The 23,202-nt window shown below is 32.0% G+C and overlaps 3 protein-coding genes and 1 pseudogene across 4 annotated transcripts; 1 reads left to right on the top strand and 3 right to left on the bottom strand.

Moving 5' to 3' along the window:
- Positions 1-4,167: 4,167 nt before the first annotated feature.
- LOC105434862 (aldo-keto reductase family 4 member C10) lies at positions 4,168-6,631 on the bottom strand. Its single transcript, XM_031883670.1, has 7 exons — positions 6,472-6,631; positions 6,125-6,175; positions 5,779-5,855; positions 5,481-5,568; positions 5,032-5,307; positions 4,691-4,945; positions 4,168-4,577 (listed from the first exon to the last, which is right to left on the bottom strand). Exons 1-7 carry the CDS (start codon positions 6,589-6,591, stop codon positions 4,494-4,496), a joined length of 951 nt encoding a protein of 316 aa, XP_031739530.1. The 5' UTR covers positions 6,592-6,631; the 3' UTR covers positions 4,168-4,493.
- A 2,471-nt stretch (positions 6,632-9,102) lies between these two features.
- Positions 9,103-11,010, bottom strand: LOC101203975 (annotated as a pseudogene).
- Positions 11,011-13,950: 2,940 nt separating this feature from the next.
- LOC101204219 (wall-associated receptor kinase-like 20) lies at positions 13,951-22,224 on the bottom strand. The gene is made up of 4 exons (XM_004142148.3): positions 21,118-22,224; positions 20,954-21,022; positions 19,807-20,858; positions 13,951-14,447 (listed from the first exon to the last, which is right to left on the bottom strand). Exons 1-4 carry the CDS (start codon positions 21,896-21,898, stop codon positions 14,256-14,258), a joined length of 2,094 nt encoding a protein of 697 aa, XP_004142196.2. The 5' UTR covers positions 21,899-22,224; the 3' UTR covers positions 13,951-14,255.
- Positions 16,090-19,357, top strand: LOC101210679 (CASP-like protein 5B2). 2 transcript variants are annotated; one of them, XM_031884888.1, is made up of 4 exons: positions 16,090-16,136; positions 16,315-16,579; positions 18,073-18,205; positions 18,870-19,357. In XM_031884888.1, exons 2-4 carry the CDS (start codon positions 16,449-16,451, stop codon positions 19,071-19,073), a joined length of 468 nt encoding a protein of 155 aa, XP_031740748.1. In that variant the 5' UTR covers positions 16,090-16,136; positions 16,315-16,448; the 3' UTR covers positions 19,074-19,357. The 2 variants fall into 2 exon arrangements, with proteins under 2 accessions (XP_031740748.1, XP_004142057.1); XM_004142009.3 differs by lacking the exon at positions 16,090-16,136 and having other exon boundaries at positions 16,201-16,579.
- Positions 22,225-23,202: the final 978 nt, after the last annotated feature.

Raw genomic sequence — 23,202 nt, 5'->3', positions numbered from 1 at the left:
GTTTGATATAGGATAGAAAAGACGTGATTTTTTAATTTTGAAACTCGACTAATATTATTTTAATACAAAATATATCATTGACATTCTCAAATTCTAAAAAATATAGGTTGTTTTGGTCTAAAATTTGTTGAGATTTTCCAATTTTAAAAAATAAGAATTTTGTTATTTTAAAATTTAATTGGATTATTTTGAAATTGAGATTAGGAAAAATATAGGTTATTTTGATATGAGATTTTCCAATTTTTAAAAATACGAATTTTGTTATTTTGAAATTTATGTAGAATTTGGTTATTTTGAAATTAGTAAAATTGAATAAATTTATTAAAATGTTGAATGTGTCACCCGATTTTAAGAAAAAAAGTTATGATAGGGGTTGTTATATCTTTTCCAAATCAAAAATAGTTAAAAACTGATAAATGCATAACATAAATTAATTACAATAATGCAAAAACGGAATAATTATCATTGAAAAAGATAGATATTTTGATATTTTATAAAATATCATCCAATGCAAAAAATGTTATTAGATAAAATTAAAAAGAAAAAGTGGTTTTATCATTTCTGAAAATGATTCCTAAAAACATTGTTATATCTCTTATTACCTCATTCTATTTTTAACACAAAACTGGAACAAAACACAAATAAAATAAGTTTCATGTATAGCAATTATAATGTAGATAACATTGTTACAAATAAACTAAGTACGATAAAATTATAGAATGTCCGAAAAAGGAACTAATACAAGCAAATTAGTAACTAATCCTAGGTAATATTTTTACAAAGAAACCAAATAAAAAAAAGGTACTGCTACAAGTAACTACATTACAATAAGTCAAGTTGTAATGTAGTTATAATTAATTTATGTTATGCATTACTTGTACCAGTACCGATCCAAAATTAAATTAAAAAATAATTAGAAAATAGTTAGAGAAGAAGACACAGTAATTTTATAGTGGTTCGTTAAACTCAACCTACATCCACTTTCCCAAGCACCTCTTGGGATTTTGATTGAAAATCTTCTTTTGACTCTTTTCACGGATTTGAGCCGAACCGATTCTTGCTCCTTTTTCGGGTTCAAGAGCAAACCCGATCCTTTCCACGGGTTAGGATCCGACCGTTAAATATGTCGAAGTTTTTAAATCACAAAAAAAAAAAAAAACTCTTTAAAAGAGTGAGTATACAATTTGAAGCTCACAAATTTAATCCTCACAATACAATAAGAAGCTCTAGAATAAGGTGAAAAGAATAAAAATTTGAAGCTTTAGAAAAAATAACAATGTTGGTTTTTTTGCACTTTTTGAGCATCGTAAAGTTTTAATAATCTTGCCTTTTTAAAGTTTGAGAAAAGTGAAGTATTTAAAAAGAGATGAAATATAAATTCAAAATCATTTTGGATCATTAGATATAAGTAAAAGAAAAATGAATGCACAATACAAATAATAATATAATAATATGTCTTTTCAAAATACTTTGTTTTAAAAAAAAGATAAAGCAACTTCACCATTTTTTAAAAAAACTAGCTGTTAAACACAAGAAAAAATAATGATATTAAAATCATTTTCTTTTTAAATTCATTTTCTTTATAAAAGTGAATAAAACAAAAGCCACATTTGTCACTCCTCCATTGCTGCAAGTGGCTTTCTCTAATTGGTTCAAATTGAATGCTTGGTCGCCACGTCACCATCTCGAGTATTTTTCGGTTAAATTTTTTTTAGCAATATTTTCTTCGTTTGAACTTCAATTTGAGTGATTCAAGAGACGTTAGAATCATTTTTCCAAGCTCTACGATATGGTCTATTCAAATTAATAAAATTGTAAAAAAAAAAAATCAGATTTGTTATCATCAAAACATAAATTAATGAAATAATTAAAATAAATTAATTTGAGATTAAAGGCCAAAAAACCAACGGTCACTAACCAAATGCCATTCACTTGCTTGGTAATCTCATCACATAAGTTGGTTTGTGCATATCCAGTAAAACATAACAGTCACTTTAGAATTCAATTCAATAATGTGTGAATGACGATGATAGTTACAAGAAATTTATTTATCTTAGTAAAGTGACTTAAGTATCATTAAATATAAAAAATAATATCAATTATAAAGCTAGATAATAAAGAGAGTTATACAATCCACCAACTAGCTAATAACTTCATCAATAGACTAAAAGTGTCTAACTCAAACTAAAAACACAACATTTATTTTAGAGTTCAACTCAAAGTTTTAAGATAAGTATCATCAATATGTATTGATATATGACTACTATAACTTGTAGGATACTCATAACACTTCAACACTTGATCTAAATCAACATTCTAAAAGTAAAGTTTTAAAAAGAACGTTTTATAATAAAAGGTTAATTGTTGAGGATTAACTAACCAAGATGGATGTCAACCTCAAAATCCTGGAAAAGAAAGGTAAAAGTTTTCAAATAAGTGTCAAAGTCACACTTTGAATTTGAAAACAACATATAAAGTTGGACAGCCACTCAAGCTTAGTATAGAGCACACATACATTTAAAGGCTAAACAAGTGAACAAATTAAAGGTAAATGAATAAGTTGCTGCAATATTAGTTTGTCTTTGTAATAAGTTGCAAATTGTTACCTTCATTTCATTTACCTTCAATACAGAAATCAGCATGAAATTTTCAAAGAATAATTTGCAAAGGATATTTTAAATTCTTCAAGTCATACCCATTTTCCACTACAAGAATATAATTCTTTTATTATTTCTTTTATTTTTTCAAATTTTACTCCTTCTTTAATTAATTTAATAATCTTTAAAAACTATATTATTTTTTAACTTTTTTATTTACGAAATTAATTTTAATTAAATATTAATTGTGATTAATTTACTCGTATTAATTTTATTTATTTTTCATCCTTTCAAATATTTTATTTTAAAACTAATCTTTCTGTGTCTAAACTCTTTCCCATAAATTTAAGTTAAATAAATTTCTAAAAAATATAATTTTTTATTAAAATGGTTTAATATTAAATCAAATAATTTTTTAATTCTTAAATAACCTACTAATAATGTATAACAAATATTTTAGAAAATATTTAACTTTAAACGTATAAGAATTTTATTTTAAAAAATTCAAATTAATTCCAAGAATTGATTTAATATTTATTCGAATTAAATTGTGAATCTAAAATTTTTACCAAATTAATTCATACTTTTCTAAAATATTCTTTTTTCTATCTTTCATTAATTTATTATACTTTTTTATTATTTATGTTGGTCCATGGAACAATCCTCTTATTTAAAAGGAGAAAAAGAAAAACATAATGTGTAGGTAAGAAAAAAAACTGAGAAAACAGTAATTTATTCCATTGTAACTATTACTTTAAAAAATTGAAAATTTCATGTTGTATGTTTAAAAAAATTAAGACAAAATTAGGACGATTTGGTAAATTAAATATATGAAATTTGTGTATTGAAATTAGAATATGATTTTTTTAAAAAAATTAGTAATTTATTCGCACTTAATATAGATGACCACCTATCGAAATGAAGAGTGACAACAACATATGGCGATGAACGGCGGCAGCATATGACGACGAACGGTCTTCTCCTTCGACTCTCTCTACCTTCTCCCTTTTCAGTTATGTGAATACAAAACTGGAATTGAGTTTCTATATTGGAAAATTCTATATGCACTTTGAAGACGTCGGGAGACCACTCCTATTCCTCGAAGTCATAAGTAAAATGTCGAGAATATAGTTTCCACCACTCACGAAGATTTGCTTGTGGCATAGGAGATAGAATCCACCTCTCCAGATGACTCTTGCATGGCATCGAGGGAAGTTGAATGATTATTTTATAATATACTTTCACATGATGTCAACATAGACGTCGGTAATGTCTTAACCGTCCTTGACGCTATGCACACGAACGTCAAAAAAATGCGAGAAATAAATATTTAATTTATCTTTTGGTGATGTGATGAAATACGTCGTCAGAACTACTTGCCTTGGTAGAAGTGTAATTTTAACGTTGGGGATGTTCTCGACATTACTTTCACCGACGCCTATCTTGACGTTAGAAAAGCCCCGATTTCTTACCGTGTGTTTTTCAATAATTCTTCTATTACTTCCATCCACGCAATACATTGGGGAGGTAATAATTGTCGGAACCAATGATTTTTTCAACATATCCATGATTTTTCCAACACACTCAAACTTTAAACTAGAGTAATTGTTCCCCTTCAATTAGATGATAAAGCTTTAATCTTAGAATCTCTACTTCCCAAAAAAGAAATGTAACACCACTGCTTCCCCTCCACCACAGTAATGGCAAACATACTCAACTTTTAAGGCTTCTCCAAACATATACTCTAAAGACTACACCATCTACGAGGAAAACCCCAAATGATATTACTTGAAAACTTGAATTATTATATTTTCATACACAACCATTATTGTACCCAAACACCACAAATGAGATTATCCTTCAAATCTCCAAATGATATTATATTAGAAAACACCATTAGGTCTCTCCATCCCACAATTCCTCAAGCGTCCGGTACACATAATTCTCATTTATAAACAATTCTCCTTTAAGAACCCTTTCCTGTCCAAGCGAACAACAGAATTGATGTCAGTACATTAGCATAATAACAACTCTACACAAATATATTCCACTCCGAGGAAACAATCAAGATCAATAGAACTATGTATACTTACTTGATGGAACTCAGAAAACTTGGCAAACAAATCTTCAGGTATCGACCAATCGAAAATGTCAAAATTTTCTTTGATCCTCGATTCAGAAGTACTTTTCGGGAGCACACTATGACCCATTTGTAGTCCCCAACGAAGGGCAACTTGTGCAGGAGTCTTCCCAACTTTATCACCAATCTCTTTAAGAATTGGATTTTCAAGAACATCACCACCCTTGAACATAAAAGTTGTTCCAAATGAACCCAATGGAGAGTATCCCTAAAATTGGCTCAAGTTTCAGCTATACTTTTATATATAGTCCGAAATCTTCCACGAAAAAAAACATCCAGGTTTTTGCAACTCACACTTAGATGAACTCCTTTTGATTTGCAATATGCACGTAGTTTGTCCTGCTGCCATGATGGGTGACATTCCACCTGATTGACAGACGGAGGAACACGAGCTACCTCCAGCAAATCTCCAAGTTTCTTCATGGTGAAATTGCTTACACCAATAGCTCGGGCTTTTCCAGAATCAAAGAGTGCTTCCATGGCTCTCCATGTGCTTGGTATGTCTGGCGTAACAAGGTTTTCTGGGGCAAAGTCTGTAGATCCATGCTTCATCCGAACTGGCCAGTGGATCTATTATGAAGATGTTACATTAGAGTGCACCCATCAGTGAAGCATCCATTTAAGAACATACAAAATTGTCGTAAAATGTCGTTAGATCGTCACATTGTTATATAAACTGCCAGCTTCAGCAAGTATAAACTGTTAATGACAATTGTTGAGTAAAGTAGTGCAATAATACATACAAGGTATAGATCAAGATAATCAAGCTGTAAAATTTTCAAGGTTCTGTCCAGTGCTTTAGGTACATCTTCTGGAGCATGATCAGTACACCTGCAGGTCAATGAAGTCACTTAATTAGAGTTCTCTTGTTTATCCTTTTATCGTTGGGAATAGTTTTCTCTGACAAAATTTAGGGTCCAAATAAGGTCAAAAAATCAAAAAGGAAATTCACTTGAGCGGGGAGAGTGAAAATTGTTGCCAGTTCCTAATATTTGGAAAAGAATCACATGTCACCAGGAGAACTACAAATGTAGAACAAACCAGAGTTTGGAAGTGATCCACAAATCCTCACGCTTAACTACACCTTCTTCAAAAAGCTTTTTGAGAACTGAACCAATCTGCCAAAAGCAATAATACATTATCAGATACCTCTCCCACTTTCTCATAGCTACAACCAAAACATACAATTGAACAGAATCTAATGGTAACAGTCTAGATTATACTATGCATCCTCAAAACAGAAAACAAAAGAATACACAAAGAAAACTTCCATTGATGAACGTTTAATAAGTTATAATTTCAATAACAGATATGTTTCTAAACTAAATATTTAATACAAAATGTAAACGAAAGACATGTGAAGTGCTACCACTGAATTAAAAATTACCTCTTTCTCGTTTCCATACACTGGAGAACAATCGATATGGCGATAACCAATCTGCAGCAACAATAAACACTCAATTTACGTAAACTAACTAAAAAAATCACAATCCGAAACAAAATTTCAACAGAGTAAACAAAGTATTAGTTTCGGTAGCTATGACTTGTAAATGTAATTCTAATTTAATCCCATTAAGTGAACATGAACGAAGACTACCTTGTCGAAGTATGATTCAGGTTGAAAGTAAAGATGAAGAATGGTAGTAGTAGTAAAAGAAATGCAGAAATGGGCATTCCTGATGATAAGAAGTAAGAAGAAAAGAAATAGAAGTTGAAGAATATATAAGAAAGAACCTTGAGGGCGGCAGAAATGGCGTTAGTGAGGAGACCTTCAGTGGCCTGCCAAGTTCCAAGTCCAAGGGAGGGGATGTTAGCTCCAGTATTCAAGGGGAAAGAGGAGATTTGAGAAGCCATTGATGAGCAATAGATAAGGAAATCCGAAATTGAAATGGAATGAAATACTAGGAAATGGAATTTTATTATTTCTTCATATTTAAAGAGTATGGTTTGGTTAGTGGTTTCGACTTGCAAGTAAATTATCATTGTAATCTGTTAAAGGTTACAATTATGTGTGCTTGATTATTATAAAATGATAATTATGATTGTTTATTTGAAAACAAAAATAGAAATATAAAGATTGAGTAATCTGACATCGCCTACCTCTCTTCTTTCTCTTCTTCTCTCTCTACGTCTCTATCTTCAACGTTGGCATGTCCGACACACTGCTGACTAAGCATGCCAACCTCGTCAACAGTTTACTATCACTCTATCTTTGGAAGAGAATTTCATGCCCTTCAACTTTCCTTGAAGATTTCAAGTCATTTTCATGGGATGATTGTAAGCTTTGTATGGTTCAAAGTTGAAAGCAAAGCGCGGGGATTTCTATGAAGGCCGGTTGAATTTGAATAACGAATCCTATGGGAACAAAATGTTTTTTTCTTAAGCAACAAATCATACCTACAATTCCTATAATATTAACCTCTCACTTCTACGCTTTGTTTGCTCCATTCATTTGTTAAACAAAATAAAAGGTTTTAAAAAGTTCCAACCAAAGTAAGCTGAATTTATTAGTTTTGTTTGATTTCTTTTAAACTATGAAATTAAAAATAAAGTTTTAAAAAGTAAATATTACATTTCACCAAAATAAGAAGGCTAATGGTTCAGGATTAACTAACCAAGATGGTGAAATAAGAAGGCTAATGGTTCACGATTAACTAACCAAGATGGATGTCAACATAATCCGCAAAAAAAAAAAAAAAACAAGTTAAAAGTTTTCAAAAAATATTGAAATTTAACCATAAAAGTCTATCGATGATATATTTAATTTTTTTTTAAAAAATATTGCCATCTACTTAATTATTATTATTAAAATTATTCTTTACTATACACTTATTTACCTAAGGGATAATTTACATTAATTTAACAAACTAAAAAATATTTACGTTTACATGTAACAACACATAAAGCTATAATTGTTTTTTCTTTCTTGTTATTAATATTGTAGGTCAATTCTTCACTTGTTCATTTTTCTTTTTCTTTCCAATTTATTCTTTCCCTCTTCATAGAATTTCTTCTACTTCATATTCCCACCTGTTTTTGTTTTTCATTTCTTTTCTAGAGTTTCTTCATTCTTTTTTCTTTTTCTAGAGTTTCTTCATTCTTTTTCATTTCTCATCTTTTTTGGTATTTCTTTATGTTATTTTTGTCATGTCATATTGTAGGATTGTGGATTTTTTTCTTTTTACAAAATTGTTGTCGTAAATATTTTCGCACATGGTTCTATTTTTAAAAAAAACTTATTTTAAAACCTTATTTAAATTAGGAATCAAATTCATTTCAAATGAGAAAATTTAAATTTTATTGCATGGATAATCATGGAAATGAAAGAAAAAATATAACCATTTTGCTTTTTTTTTTTTTTTTGCCCTTTTATAATTCAATATTTAACTTTTTTGTTACTTTATTGGTAATTATAAATCATGTTTTATATACTATAAAATAAAAAGAATACCCAACATCTTTTTAGTTTTTCCTCTAAAAAAATCTTAAATTATAGTTTTTAATAAGAAAAATCCTCAATTTGTTATGTCATGTCATGTAAATGGGTTGGGTAACCCATATTTTTAGATTGGTTGGGTTACGAACCCGAATAACTACAATTAAGTTTCCATGTTGTCGAGTTATATTATTATTATTTTCGTTTTTAAATTTTAATGTTTGTACATGAAAATCATCAAACATAAATCAAGTATGTTTTATATCAAGTTAAGCAAAAAAAAAACTTTCACAAACTCAAAACATTGTCTAACTTTTATTAAATAAATAAATAATATATATATATATATATTATTAATTTGGGTTGGGTTTGGTTAATCTGAATTTTTCAACTCTCCCACCCGAGATCCAATAAAAAAAAAAAATCAAAATTTCCAATCCAACCAACATAATCCAACTCATATTTTAAACTAATTCAACCCATCTCATATAATTATATTGGTTGGTTAGTCTGGATTGTCAGTTACTTGGGTTGTTCTCATATCCTTAGCATCAATACTAATTCTCCAAAGGCAGTAGGACTTTAGGTTTCGTTTTATTTTGTTTTCATTGGTTTAAACCCTATTTCACCATCTCTCAATCCTTCTCTAATTTTCATCAACAACAATAATAATCTCTTTATTTATACTTGCTGCCCCTCGTCGTTTTTGTCTAACCCCATAGTCACATCAGGATTTCTTTGATAAATAAATATATATATATTTGTACAACTACTTGAGTTCTTCAATCGGAAATATATGTTCTTCAATAATCCTTTTATTACTTCCTACCACTCGGTTGGATGTGGAGGTCATAATGGTAAGAACCACTGATTTTTCCAACATACTCAAACTTTAAGCCACATTAATGGGTTCCCCTTCAATACCACGGTTAGAGGTTCAATCTCAGAATCTCTACTTCAAAAAAAAAGCTAACAAGTGGAAACTATTTTCTCCTCTACTTCCCCAACACCACACTAATGGTTGTATTCCCAACATACTCAAAACTTTGAAGCCAATTCCAGACATATACTCTAAAGACTAGACCACCTCTACAAAGAAAACCCCAATAAAATAACAGATGATAAAACTTTTAATTACTTCCCACAATTATTACTTGAAAACTTGAATTATTATTTTCATACATGACTATTACTGTACCCAAACACCACGAATGAGATTCTCCTTCAAATCTCCAAACGATATTATATTAGCAAACACCTTTAGGTCTCTCCATCCCACAACTCCTCAACCGTCCGGTACACATAATTCTCATTTGTAAACAATTCTCCTTTAAGAACCCTTTCCTGTTCAAGCGAAGAACAGAGTTGGTCTTAGTACACTAACATAATAACAACTCTACACAAATATATTCCACTCCGAGGAAACAAACAAGATCATCACAACTATGTTTACTTACTTGATAGAAATCAGAAAACTTGGCAAACAAATCTTCAGGTATCGACCAATCGAAAATGTCAAAATTTTCTTTGATCCTCGATTTAGAAGTACTTTCCGGGAGCACACTATGACCCATTTGTAGTCCCCAACGAAGGGCAACTTGTGCAGGAGTCTTCCCAACTTTATCACCAATCTCTTTAAGAATTGGATTTTCAAGAACGTCACCACCCTTGAACAGAAAAGTTGTTCCAAATGAACCCAATGGAGAGTATCCCTAAAATTGGCTCAAGTTTCAGCTATACTTTTATATATAGTCCGAAATCTTAGTCCGAAATCTTCCACGAAAAAAAAAACATCCAGGTTTTTGCAACTCACACTTAGATGAACTCCTTTTGATTTGCAATATTCACGTAATTTGTCCTGCTGCCATCAAGCTGTAAAATTTTCAAGGTTCTGTCCAGTGCTTTAGGTACATCTTCTGGAGCATGATCAGTACACCTGCAGGTCAATGAAGTCACTTAATTAGAGTTCTCTGGCTTATCCTTTTATCGTTGGGAATAGTTTTCTTTGACAAAATTGAGGGTCCAAATAAGGTTAAAAAATCAAAAAGGAAATTCACTTGAGCGGGGAGAGTGAAAATTGTTGCCAGTTCCTAATATTTGGAAAAGAATCACATGTCACCAGGAGAACTACAAATGTAGAACAAACCAGAGTTTGGAAGTGATCCACAAATCCTCACGCTTAACTACACCTTCTTCAAAAAGCTTTTTCAGAACTGAACCAATCTGCCAAAAGCAACAATACATTATCAGATACCTTTCCTATTTTCTCAAAGCAAAAACCAAAACAGACGATTGAATAGAATTTAATGGTAACAGTCTAGAATATATTACGCATCCTCAAAACAGAAAACAAATTACTAAGAAACAAAAGAAAACTTCCGTTGATCAACATTTAGTAAGTTATAATTTCAATAACAGATATGTTTCTAAACTAAATATATAATACAAAATGTAAACTAAAGACATGTAAACTGCTACCACTGAATTCAAAATTACCTTTTTCTCGTTTCCATACACTGGAGAACAATCAATATGGCGATAACCAATCTGCAGCAACAATAAACACTCAATATACATAAATAGTTGTTCTCTTCTTTCTCTTCTCCCTCTACCTGATGTCCTCAACGTCTCTATCTTCAACGTTGGCCATGTTGGACGACGGACTGCTGACTAACGCATGCCAACCTCGTCAACAGTTTATTACTCACTCTGTTATTTGGAAGGGAACTTCATCCCCTTCAACTTTCCTTTAAGATTTCAAGTCATTTTGTAATTGAAATCCTAATTCTCTTTTCTATAAATATTCTTTTCCAAAAAATGGGAGAGATAATGTTGAAGCTACAGGTGGAGAGTGGTAGGGATGGGAGAGATGGGAGAAACTTTATATATATATATATATTTTAATTTTAACATAAGCAATCATAATTACTAATTTAAAAAGAACAAATTACGATGGCTTAATTAATTAAATTAAAAATTGAGTGGTGTGTTAGTGTAACCATTCTCATGGTTTAAGCTTTGTATGGTTTATATGGTTCAAACTTGAAAGCAAAAGGGGGGATTTCTATAGTTGAATTTGAATCCTATGGGAATCTATATTTATGGTACAATAAAATGTTTTTTTGTGAGGGTTTGTTTGTTCCATTTGTTAAAAGGAAAAAAACAAGTTAAAAAATATATGGCATAAAACCACGCCACATCGGAGTTCTCTCCGATATGTGTATATCTTACAATTCCACCAAATACTACTATTACCACTATTTATAAGCAACTTGGCAAGTAGGATGTAATATTATAAGGTCACTAAGAGATCATATTTCTTTGACACATGGTGGTCACTAATATAATCTTACAAATGGATAATGGGTATCTATATTTTATATTAATATTTATAATATTCCTCCTTAGATTTCCATTATACATATATGAAATATGCCTCATTAAAACTTAGGAGAAAATCCAATGGATACAAAATTTCAGTGAAGGAAAAACAGTACATATTTCATGTATACTTACAAAAATAAAATTTACTCCTCCTCATGGAAATATCAATTGAGATTTCTGAGTTGTCGTATTCCAATGTTGTGCACCAATTTTTCAAAGGTTGCATTAGGTAGTGATTTCTAATAAGTCTGTTAGGTTATCCTTTGAACAAATTTGTTGTGTTGTGATGTCGCCATTTTTCTTCAAGATCATGAGTATAGAAAAGCTTCAATGAGATATGTTTTGTTCAATCACTTTTAATATAACCTCATTTTATTTGAATTATAAATGTTGTGTTGTCTTTGTATAATGTTGTTAAAAGAAATTTACTAGAAGACAAAACCACTTGATTCTTGAATGTGTTGAGTCATCGATCTTAACTATGCATTCTCAACTAGCTTCTCATGAATTGCAAGAATTTCGGCATGATTTGAGGAGAGGTGGATGTTATGGTCTACTTTAATGATCGTCAAGATATAGCAGTTCCTTCACATGTGTATAGATGACTTGTTTGAGATCTAACTTTGTGTGAATTAAATAAATATCTAGAATCTGCAAAACCAACTAGGTTAAATTTTGATTTATTTGAATAAAATAATCTCATATCAATTATTCTTCGAATATAATGAAGTATATGTTTAATTCCATTTCAATGCCTTTTTTGTTGGAGATGAATTGTATCACTATGAACATGCAATATATGGTCCTATATTATTAGCAAAATATTGCACCAATTGCACTAAAATATGGTATTTTGGACCAAGTAGTTGTTCATTATCATCTCCAGGTTGAACTATATCTTTCTGCAAATCTAGAACAAACTTGAATTGGAATGTTCAATGAATGATATACTTTATCCATATAAAACATATTCAAAACTTTTTTTTTTTTTTTTGTATAAGTTGATTGATGAACAAATATTTCTTTAATTTGCGGGCAAAATTTAATTGTTTCTTAGATCTTTCATCTTGAACTATTTCGTATCGAATTTTTTCTTAAGATATTCTAATGCCTTTAAAAGTTCTTCAAGAGTTCCAATTATATTTAAATCATCAACATATATAGCTATAATAGAAAATTATGATTGTGATTTCTTTATAAAAATGCTTGACATATTGGATTATTTTGATATCATTGTTTCAACAAATATTCAATCAGCAATTGTACCACATTCGTCATGATTGTTTCAATCCATACAATGATCTTTGTAACTTTATTGAATATAATTCCCGAAAATTTGATTTGTATGTTTTAGGTATCTTAAATAATATTGGAACTTTCATATAAATACCATTATCAAGAGATCATATAAATATGTTGTGACTACATCCATAAGATGCAGATTTAGATTTGCATACACAACCATACCAATATAGTGAATTTGGAATTGATCGAAGTTACAAGGTATGATAAAAAATTTAACTCAGAGAATGTTACCACTAGAATAGATAATACAGTGGATGAAAACTATGAACACGACATTTATTTAATATGGTGAATATGGTTTAACATTAGATCTAATAAGTACCTTGCGTCGGAATTGAGAAATTCTATAGCTTGAATCTTTAGTATTATCTTATTTATTCCTTGTGTCTACTATTTAGGTAGAATACCGTCACTCATTCAACGAAAAGAAAAGAAACGGAAAAACATAAGAAAGCAAGGAAGAAACATATGTAGAAATAGAAACCACTTTTGAAACGAAGGAGACTAAACATGAACAAGAGGGGTCCATCGAAGAATATACTTCCGAAATTTTAAGGAAATAGTACAAAGTTGATTATAATCTGCTCCAAGTAATTTAGTTTTCAACAGTTGTGCACTTGATTCTTTATAACTTGAAAATGAGATGGATCCAAAATTCAAGAACGACTTGTATAGACTCGAAGTTTTGCCTTTATCAATAAATTTGTATGATCCCTACAATTGTAATGATAAGAAAATGAAAACCATGAAAATTCAAACATAATTACTTAACAATATTTTTGTAATAACATATCTTACGTCATGTATGCATGGAAAAGTCGTAGATATTGGACACATAGAACAAAAATCCAGCACCATCCTCATGGAAGTACAATTAACATAATCTCTTTATTCATCTCTCCATAATGTCTTTCTCCATGTGATCTACAAACATGAATTATTCATTAATAGAACATCTCTTGTTCACACCGTATTGAAGCAACTATTTCTCTTAATTTTATGATTATACACAGTCATCTCAAACAAAAAAAAAAAAACTATTTCTAGACGATACTAGTCTTCTCTACAAATAACGAATGGCACACTTATTTAACAAAGAATAAGCAGAAGTATTGAAAATATGAAACTTATTCACAAGGTTGCAATTTCTTTAGATGACAGAAAATATATGAACCCAGAAAAGAATAGCAGCAAAATCACTACCACAGCCCCTCAAAGTAGCCACAACACCTACAGACAATAATTTGCTTCATGAGTTAAAGCCTTCAAGGACATGTATTTTGACTTAAACAAGCTTCGCTTCTTTCATTTCAGGAAATGAATAATGAGGCGAAGACTGCTGATCAATTTGAGTATTCGCTTGTTTGTTCTTAGTTGTTCTCAAAGTTGGAGCTTACTTGAGAGGACACATGTTGGCACCGAATGCTGAAGAAGAATGAATGTGGAACATTTTATCATCTGGAGGAAGGAAGCCAAGCTTGTCAGCTAACATGACTATGCCAAAGTCCTGTAGAAGGCACCAAAACCAACCGTGCAAAAATAATAGCAGCGGTAGTCTGTAGCCCGAGTTTTGAACTTCCAGGACCTGCAAGCAAAATGAGACATTGTTATTTGTTACACTGTCTTGAAATCAAAAGACTTTTGGGTTGTTTACAAGTTTCCAAAAGCCATCGATCAACCCATCAGCTTAAGCTGATGGGTAAAATCACTAACCAAAAGCCAGAAATTTGAGCTGGTGGCAGCAAACAAGAAACATAATTATACCCAAACTTTAACACTCTGCTTCTTCCACTTGTCTTTTTAAAATTTTGTGAAAGGCCCAATGTAGAAAACAATGTGAATTGGGGAGGAATGACATTACAATTTGCTATCATGTTAAATCACTAATACAAAAATTTATGCTGATGGGTGATGGAAATTTAAATATATCCAAATTTTAGCAGAAACGTGTCAACTCGTTCATGAAGATTCTGTTCTTGATTTGCAGTAGAGCTATATATATCTACGACTATGACAGAAAATTATTGTCAATGGAACAGCACTAACCTTCAACAAGGTTTATCATAATCCTTTTCCTATAACCCTTTCCTTCCTCCGAATGCATCGTTAAAGTTTAGAAATTTGAATTCATATTTGTTGTATCACATTTTAATTGTTAGCTCCCATTCTCAATCCAACAAGTCGGAAAGGTTCTTGGTCGTTGAATTTTTGGTTTTGAAACAATAAAGGTTTAAATTTGAAAAGAAAAAAAAAAACCAAATTTCTTTTTATTTTTATAACTTTTTCTGACTTTCGTTCCTTAACTATAAATTATATTTGTATAATATTTTTCAGTTTTGTGTAAAGCCAAATGGATGGTTGGGGTTGATCCTTAAACATGTGGTTCACATTCTCAAGAAAAAGAAATATAGTTTACCAAACAAAAGTGCATAATTGTGTCATCTCTTTTATGATATAATTGCAATTAGGAGTAGTTTTTTTTCATTTTCTAAAATTATAATTTCATTTTTTTCATAGCAAAACCACTACACTCATTAGATGGTGTCCCTATAACTCCTAATCATACATACATACATTATACATACACTTTTTTTTCCCATTTTATGTAAGTAATATTTTTAACAATTATGTCCCATTATCATTTTCATTTTAAACTTTATAATTCTTACCTTATTTTCTCACACACAATCTCATTCATTTTCATAATAAACTATTTGTAAGGTTAAAATAACAACATCAAAATTATGTTTCATTACCTTAAGTTAGTTTTATGATCAATTTCATTTTTAAATTTTATAATATGTATCCATCCTTCCCTTTTTTTTTTTCTCATCATACAATACCATTTATTTTGTAATATATCAGTGGTTAGAGTAAGGGTCACTTTAGCATCTCAAGAATGATACTTAGAACAGTAATATAAAGGTATAAGTGAATTAAAGAAAAGCAAAAAGGCAAAAAAGTAAAAAAAGCAAAAATGATTTGTTGATTTTAATTTTAGGTTAGGTATAGAAGAAGAACTATTTTGTGGCAATAAAAAACTTGAAGGGAAAGAAAAAGGTAAGAAAATGAAATTCCACGTAGGAGTATGAGTCAGAGAGTGAGTAGTAAAGCTAACTAAACCTGGGCCCACTCCACGATTAATTAAGTGATTAACGAAGAAGTAATTATGAAACTCATTTGTCTTTTAAGCTCATAATGAAAAGGGGAAAAAGAAGAACTGGTAAATCAATTCCCAATCTTTTTTATTTCTTCAACTCAACTCAACCATTTGGTGGGCTTTCATTCTTCTTCTTCTTCCAATCCTCCTTCCCACCATATTATCTTCCTTTTCTCTTCTTCAACCTCCGATTTTTTCTTCTTTTTTTTTTTTTATAACATTATTCGAAATTTGAAGAATCTTGGGTTTTCTCTCTCTTTTTCTTTTTTTTTTCTTTTTATCACTTTGGCAGCACTTCGAATTGACCGGATTCCGACTGGCTTTGGGTTTCCTATTGGCTTCTCGTTTGGGAAGAACACCCACCGATCAATCCCCCGGGCTGGGGGCTGGGGGCTGGAGGTGGAGGATTGAAAAGGGGGCAAAAATATGAAGCATTTGATTGGAAAACCGGGGACGGTGAGTGGACTAGCATTGAGAATAGGTCAATCTGCATTTGCAGCTGCTTCAATCGGAGTTATGGTTTCTGCTTTGGGTTTCTCTAGCTTCACTGCTTTTTGGTATTTCCATTTTCTTTCCCTGCTCTACTCTTTCGAATAACTAACTTAACACAATCATCTCTTGATTTTCTTTATTCTATTAATTGATTCTATTATTATTTTCGAAGAAAAGCGTTTGCTTCCCCTTGAACCAAGCCCCCTACTACTTGAGATGTGGCCTCTTTCTTTAACTCGATAATCGATAAAGTTCATTCCTCATTTGGGTGATTTTGGTAACTGGGAATTTTCTTACCCAAGATGGAAAGTGGGGGACGATTATGAAATAATGATATGCATTCCTGATCTGTGTTCCTTGTCGAGTTTGACATGTATGATATAATTGTGCAATGTCAAGAGCGTTTTTTCAAATCCAACTTGTCTAAAGTTATCTGGTTATTGGTGAAACCAAAGTTCGCGCTGCAAAATTCAAAACGTAGCATTTGCAAAATTATGTAATGTATGATAATCGATCTGCACCATTATCGAATCTAACCCGAGGTCTTATTTGGTTCTTGTTTAAGGTATCATTTTAAAGACTAATTTCTTATAGAGGTTGGTTTAGTTTTATCCCATACGGAAGTCAGGCTGGTGTGAAATACAGCATACATTTTTAAATCCTCAAACTTGACTAACATTGTTTGCCAGCATTTAGTCTGCTGTCAAATAGGACATAATTCTATGATTGAAGAGGCTGGAGTGTTAATATGGCCCGTGGAGAATTTTGACAACTTTTCTTCCTGTCCTCTTAGATTTTACGGTTGACAATTTGATCAACCCCAAATATTATTAAGGTCTATACTTGAAGAAATAGGAAAGAGAAAAGGGATCTGCATATCTTGTTAATTAGTAAGGAATGAAAGTTATTCGTGAATGTAGGTGTGTGTGGTTGTTTAGGCTCATGGGGATTCTGTTAGTATGGAACAAAGTTCTCAAGGTCACTGAGAGAGGGGAGTCGTTTTACATCTTTTGGCATTTTTCTTTCTTTAGCTCTTGTTGAGTCTTGAGGAAAAGGGGGAGATCTTGAACTCCACAGGGTTCGTCTATTTAGTAAATCATTCAGGACCTATTAGAATTCTCCCTGTTTCACTTTAGACCCATATCTATATTGGTGGGAATTTCTATGATATGTTCTTTTATAGCAAAATTTACTTGAGGTTAGCATGGGATATGCAGTTTGTATATTTTACCTTCGTCAGGACTTAGAAGATGAGAAGTGCTGTGTTTAGGAATGTTTCAGTAGGCCACTAAATAGAATGACAGGGCTGCTCATAATCTGACTGAAACAAGCTCTTTTTCCTTAGAGCTAGTTCTAATCATTGCTAAAGAAACACCTCAGAAATGCTCTCTTGCCTTAATCTCGAATTGATAGACCTCATTGGGCTGGGAAATGTGTGGCTAGTCCTAATCATTGCTATTTACAATTTTCTCATATATATATATAATCATTGCCACTTACAATTATGATGTTTATTTTTCTTCATAATTTTGACTGGTATGTCTTATTTTCAATTCAGCTATTTGATTGCATCAATGGGACTACAAGTGCTTTGGAGCTTCGGACTTGCATGCCTTGATATGTATGCTTTGAGGAGAAAAAGAGACCTTCAAAACCCAATACTAGTCAGTTTGTTTGTTGTTGGTGATTGGGTATTTATCTTATCCCCTGAATTTGTTAATGTTTCTTATTTCTTCAATTAGAAACATAAACGTCCTTATTGGCCTGACTTTACTCAAATTATCACTTGTTTGTTTAACTCTATGTTCAATTGTTCATGGATGTCTTTAACCATACTCATGCCTTGATTCAACTTAACTTAGTTTGAGTTTTCATCTGATAAAAATAATGATTCTAGCAATTTAAAATGTATGGTTATTGTGTTTTATGAGACCTGCTAAATGGAATTTAACTTGGAACCTTCTAGTTGGTTTTTTGTTTTTTGATGCTTCTTTTCCTTTTGGTTGAAGCTTAAATTGGTTTAATTAGGGTGCTATTTTATGGAAAATGGGCCAAATTTAGTCAATGTTTGAGTTGCTGTTCATATGAACAATTGAACACATGTTGTCTTTTTTTTATGGAAAATGGGCAAATATTATGTCCTCTTGAGATAGATCAACTCGGTATATTGCCTATTCTGAGGAGCTACTTTAACGTCTCGTCCAGACAATTTGGGTTCTATTACATCTTTCTTTCTATCTCATGTAGCAACTGAAAAATCTTTGTTGTCTTATTGTTTCTTCAAGTCTTTGAAAAGTTAACACTGGTTTGGTTTGGTTTGAATTGAAATGTTAAAGTAACGTATAAAATATGCAGGTGACAGCCACTTTAACCCTTGCTGCTGCGAGTTCGTCGGCTGGGATTATTTTTCTTTATGCCAAAGATTTGGACGTCTGCAAGTTTCATAAAGAACTTCCTTGTAGCATGTTTCAGATCTCCATAGCTCTAGCTTTTGTCACCTGGGCTCTTATTGCTATGTCATCGCATGTCATGTTCTGGATTCTATTAGCCTCAGTTTAGAAAACTCATGCTTGCAAAAGCAAGCCCTTATATCATCTGTAAATAGCCCCCTTTTTATAACATTCATTTTTTGACATTTTGTTTCTTGTACAAACTCTTCGTTTTTAAAACAAAAGAGATGTTCCCAATTCGCTCCAGTTTTTTTATGATTAGTTCATTCCCTACCTGAAAAGCTTACACGGATGATTTGTAATTTATGTTGCTTCTTCTTAGGAAGATCTGTTATATTGATTCTTTACTATGAGAATCTTTCATGTCTATTAAATAATACAGTTTCTTTGTCATAAAGGATCATATATTTCTCCAATTTGCACACATACTTAGGACCTTAGAACATGTTTTCCTAGGATTCTTTGTACAGTTGTCCATCTCTTAATGGCAGTTATAAGATGTGCAGCAGGGTCAACATTCACAATTTTCTATGCTAAGGTTCGATCTGATTAGATTTGAATCTAGTGTTAGAATTGAAGAAGATCGTGTTCACTTTAATATCTATTTTTTAAGAAAACAAAAATTAGAAAAAAGGGTTGAAATAAGAAGATTGTGAATTTATGACAACCGAATGACCCTTTAATAATTAAACCTGGAAATACTGAAGCTAAGTAATACACGTCTATGGAGGAATTGCTTGCCTCTTTTTTTTCATTTTTCTCTTCTTTTATATAGGAAACTCAGACAAAATAAATTCATTAAAAAAAAAAAAGTAGCTTTACAGTTATTCAATATTTCTAACCTCATTGTTAAGAATGGAAATAATGTTGGCTAGCTCATCAGCAACTTCTTTCATGGTAGGTCTATTCTGCCTCTTTTCATCCAAGCAAGCTGCTGCTAAAGACCCCAATGCTTTGATTATCTCCACTTCAACTCTGCTTGCTCTATGTTTAATCACAGGATCAACAACCTCCATCAATCTGTCTTCTTGGATGATCTTCTTGATATAAACTACTAAATTTACATCTTCCTCTTCTCTATTAAAATCAATGGCTTTCTCAGAAGTCAATAGCTCCAACATGACAACTCCAAAACTGTAAACATCACTCTTATCTGTCAATTGAAAGTTTAGGTAATATTCTGGGTCTAGATAGCCTAATGTTCCCTGTGCCCCAGTTGTAATATGGCTTGACTCAGTTATAGCCAATCTAGACAGCCCAAAATCAGCTACTTTAGCATTCAACTTCTCATCTAGTAGAATGTTGCTCGACTTTATGTCTCGGTGATAGATTCGAGGCATGGCTGAAGTGTGGAGATAAGCAAGGCCATCGGCTGTTTGCCGAGCAATGTAGAGTCGATGACTTAATGTCAATGGTGGCCACTTGCTTGAACTTGTATTCCCATGAAGGTGATCAAATAGGTTCCCATTTGAGATGTACTCATATATTAAGAGTGGTTGCTCAAGTTCGAGACAACATCCGAGTAGACGAACAAGGTATCGATGGTTCACCTGACAAAGAATCCTAACTTCGTTTAGGATTTGATCAATTCCCTTCATGCTACCCAGCTTGGCACGTTTAACAGCTACTAAAGTTCCATCTTCTAGATTGCCTTTGAAGACTTCTCCATAGCCACCGGAACCAAGCAAATTCTCTTTGGAGAAGTTGTTTGTGGCCTTTGCTATCTCTTTGGTTGTGAACATCCTCGCCGATTTTCCACTGCTGTTAGCAGTTAGAATCACTTCACGAACTTGTTTTGAACTCAGCTCGTTCCTTTTTGGAAGCTGTTCACGTCTTTTGGAAATTACAAATATGATTGAGCCTCCAATCACCATTAGAAATACTCCTGCCATTACTGAGAATGAACAAGTTTACACAGCATTGTTAAGTGAGTTCACTCTAGTTTCATACTCAAATGAATACACCATAATTTGCCTTTGATTTACATACCTCCCCCAAGAATAACAGGCACCTTCTTGTGCTTCTTCTTATGAATTGTCTTGTTCTGTATTTTCAAATCTACGTCAAATCAAAGATTTCATGTCATCAAAGATTACAAACAAAACATTCAAATAATGAATTTATATTGTGTAAATGTTACTGAAATTACTCACTATTGCCATTACACAATCCATTTACAGGATCCCACTTGGAAGGCACCTTACATAAGCACCTCTTCTGCTTGGGGTTTGTATGGTCCGGCAAACAAGCAGAATTCTCCCAATTCCGGCAGTCCATAGCCACACGACACGGTGGTTCTCGCGGTGGTGCCCATTGAATCTCCACCCCAGGTTCCGGCCACTTCTTCGCCGGAGCAGAACCACCCAAATTAACAAAACACTCATAAGCCGAACACCGCTCCTTCCGCACCCTGATTCTATACGAAGTCAAGGAACCGCCACTCGTGTACCAACAGCACGTCGGCGCCGTCTTACACGCCGCCATTGCCACCGGATTCTGCTTGATAAAGTCATGACAGACGCTATTGTGTGAACAGTTCCAATTATTTTCGAGGACTTCAATCGAACAGTTATAGAGCAAAACCGTGTTTCTATCGGAAATAGTGAAAGGAAGGCGCGTATCGAGCCAAAAACCATCGGTCCGAAAATCCGATGACACGCAGGTGTTTTTGGCCAACCCCGGCGGCCGGATGATCAGCTTCCGAGCTACTGAATTAACGGAAGTGATCAAATACGAAGACCCATTTGCGGACTCGAACCAGAGCTCGGCAGCGGCGCAACGGACTCTGTAAAGAGGGTCACCGCAATCCGGGCGCGTGCTGAGTGGGTACGGCACCGGCGTGCGGCCGCAGTCCGGGCAGCGCTTGGCCGGACAGTGGAGGAGAAATGAGAGGAAAATGAGAAGAAAAAACAGGGAGGGAAGATGGGTTTCCATTAACTAGAAGTGGAGAAGAGAGAAATGATTGAATGATGAGAGGAAGAAGAGATTTGTGTGCATTGTAAGTTCGTAACTGATGAACTACAAAAAGTTTTGAACTTTACAAGTGGGGAATGATTTGGGTTCCCAATGCATAAAGAAGGAGAAGATTGCCAGCATCACTATTAGATTAATTAGTACACTACGAATTACATAAACACTTCGATTATAAATGGAGTTCATTATGGTTAATGCTAATTTCAAATACATAAACACTACCAATTACATCTAAGTATTAATTCATGATTTCAATAGATGGATTGGTCTTATAATAAGCTCTTCATGAGGGACGTTCCTGAAAGTTGTACGATGATTTTTCCGATCAAATTTATTTTGTTTTGTGAAGTGGATTAGTAATCCATATATTCATATTAGTTTGACTAATGTCACCTACTTTTCTACTTACATCTTGAGATTCAAATTTTAACTTTTTCATCAAATGATAGAATTTAATTAAGTTGATAACTTTTTAAGATATTAAAATTGTGTTTAAATATTTTGAGCTTTAGTTGCATTAATTTAATTTTGTAGAAAAGAATTGTGTTATTTTCGATTAACGCAAAGTGCTTTTTCGAAACTTGAATAACTTTAAGTCTAAATTAATATAGGTAATAAGATGAAGGTGTTAGTAAGATACAAAGTCTATTATAAAACAATATTAAATTTAATTTGTAAGTCAGTATACATTAATTAGGATTATAATAGATATGGAAAGTTTTGTTTTCATTTTCTATTTTTTCACAATATTTGATGGAGGAATTCAACCATTCAGCTTTGTATGACAGTAAACTATGCTTATTTTGGTTTGAAATTTCATGAGTACTATTATACTATAATACCTTTTTATTATTGTTAGGGGTTTTTTTTAACAGTAATAATAATAATATAAAAAAAACTATTTACTTTCCAACAAAAAATAAAACTCCACTACACCTAATTTTCCTATAAAAATGTATACATATTTTGACTTCACTAGATATCCATCACTTATATTAATCTTTCACGGAAGAAATCAAAATTGTTCATTAGTCATTCCCATTTAGGCTTGCTCATTAGTCATTATGGACACATGCATGTGTATATATAATACTTAACTTGTTCTTGAATGGCAAACATATATGTTTTATTTTTCTTTATATAGGTGATATTTGATAGAATTTAAAGAAATAATTGGTAGAATGAAGTGAGGTAGATTGTAAAAGTAGAAGAAAAAAAAAAGAGAATTTGTAATAAAATAATCGTTAAAAGAATATTTAGAATTA

The sequence above is a fragment of the Cucumis sativus genome, chromosome 4 (genome assembly GCF_000004075.3).
Source record: "Cucumis sativus cultivar 9930 chromosome 4, Cucumber_9930_V3, whole genome shotgun sequence".
Lineage (NCBI taxonomy): Eukaryota > Viridiplantae > Streptophyta > Magnoliopsida > Cucurbitales > Cucurbitaceae > Cucumis > Cucumis sativus.
The sequence above is the reverse complement of the archived record's forward strand: the minus strand, read 5'-3'. Positions and strand labels throughout refer to the sequence as shown.

What these genes read in the sequence shown, in the direction of transcription:
- LOC105434862 (XM_031883670.1), bottom strand. Translation starts at nt 6,591, where the DNA reads ATGGCTTCTCAAATCTCCTCTTTCCCCTTGAATACTGGAGCTAACATC. An exon ending in CCATTTCTGCCGCCCTCAAG is followed by an intron (nt 6,176 to 6,471) that starts GTTCTTTCTTAT and finishes TTGTTGCTGCAG; the next exon opens with ATTGGTTATCGCCATATCGA. An exon ending in CAAAAGGAGTTCATCTAAGT is followed by an intron (nt 4,946 to 5,031) that starts GTGAGTTGCAAA and finishes AGCCAATTTTAG; the next exon opens with GGATACTCTCCATTGGGTTC.
- LOC101210679 (XM_031884888.1), top strand. Translation starts at nt 16,449, where the DNA reads ATGAAGCATTTGATTGGAAAACCGGGGACGGTGAGTGGACTAGCATTG. An exon ending in TCTAGCTTCACTGCTTTTTG is followed by an intron (nt 16,580 to 18,072) that starts GTATTTCCATTT and finishes TTTTCAATTCAG; the next exon opens with CTATTTGATTGCATCAATGG. An exon ending in TGTTTGTTGTTGGTGATTGG is followed by an intron (nt 18,206 to 18,869) that starts GTATTTATCTTA and finishes TAAAATATGCAG; the next exon opens with GTGACAGCCACTTTAACCCT.
- LOC101204219 (XM_004142148.3), bottom strand. Translation starts at nt 21,898, where the DNA reads ATGGAAACCCATCTTCCCTCCCTGTTTTTTCTTCTCATTTTCCTCTCA. An exon ending in TGGATTGTGTAATGGCAATA is followed by an intron (nt 21,023 to 21,117) that starts GTGAGTAATTTC and finishes GATTTGACGTAG; the next exon opens with ATTTGAAAATACAGAACAAG. An exon ending in GCCTGTTATTCTTGGGGGAG is followed by an intron (nt 20,859 to 20,953) that starts GTATGTAAATCA and finishes GTTCATTCTCAG; the next exon opens with TAATGGCAGGAGTATTTCTA.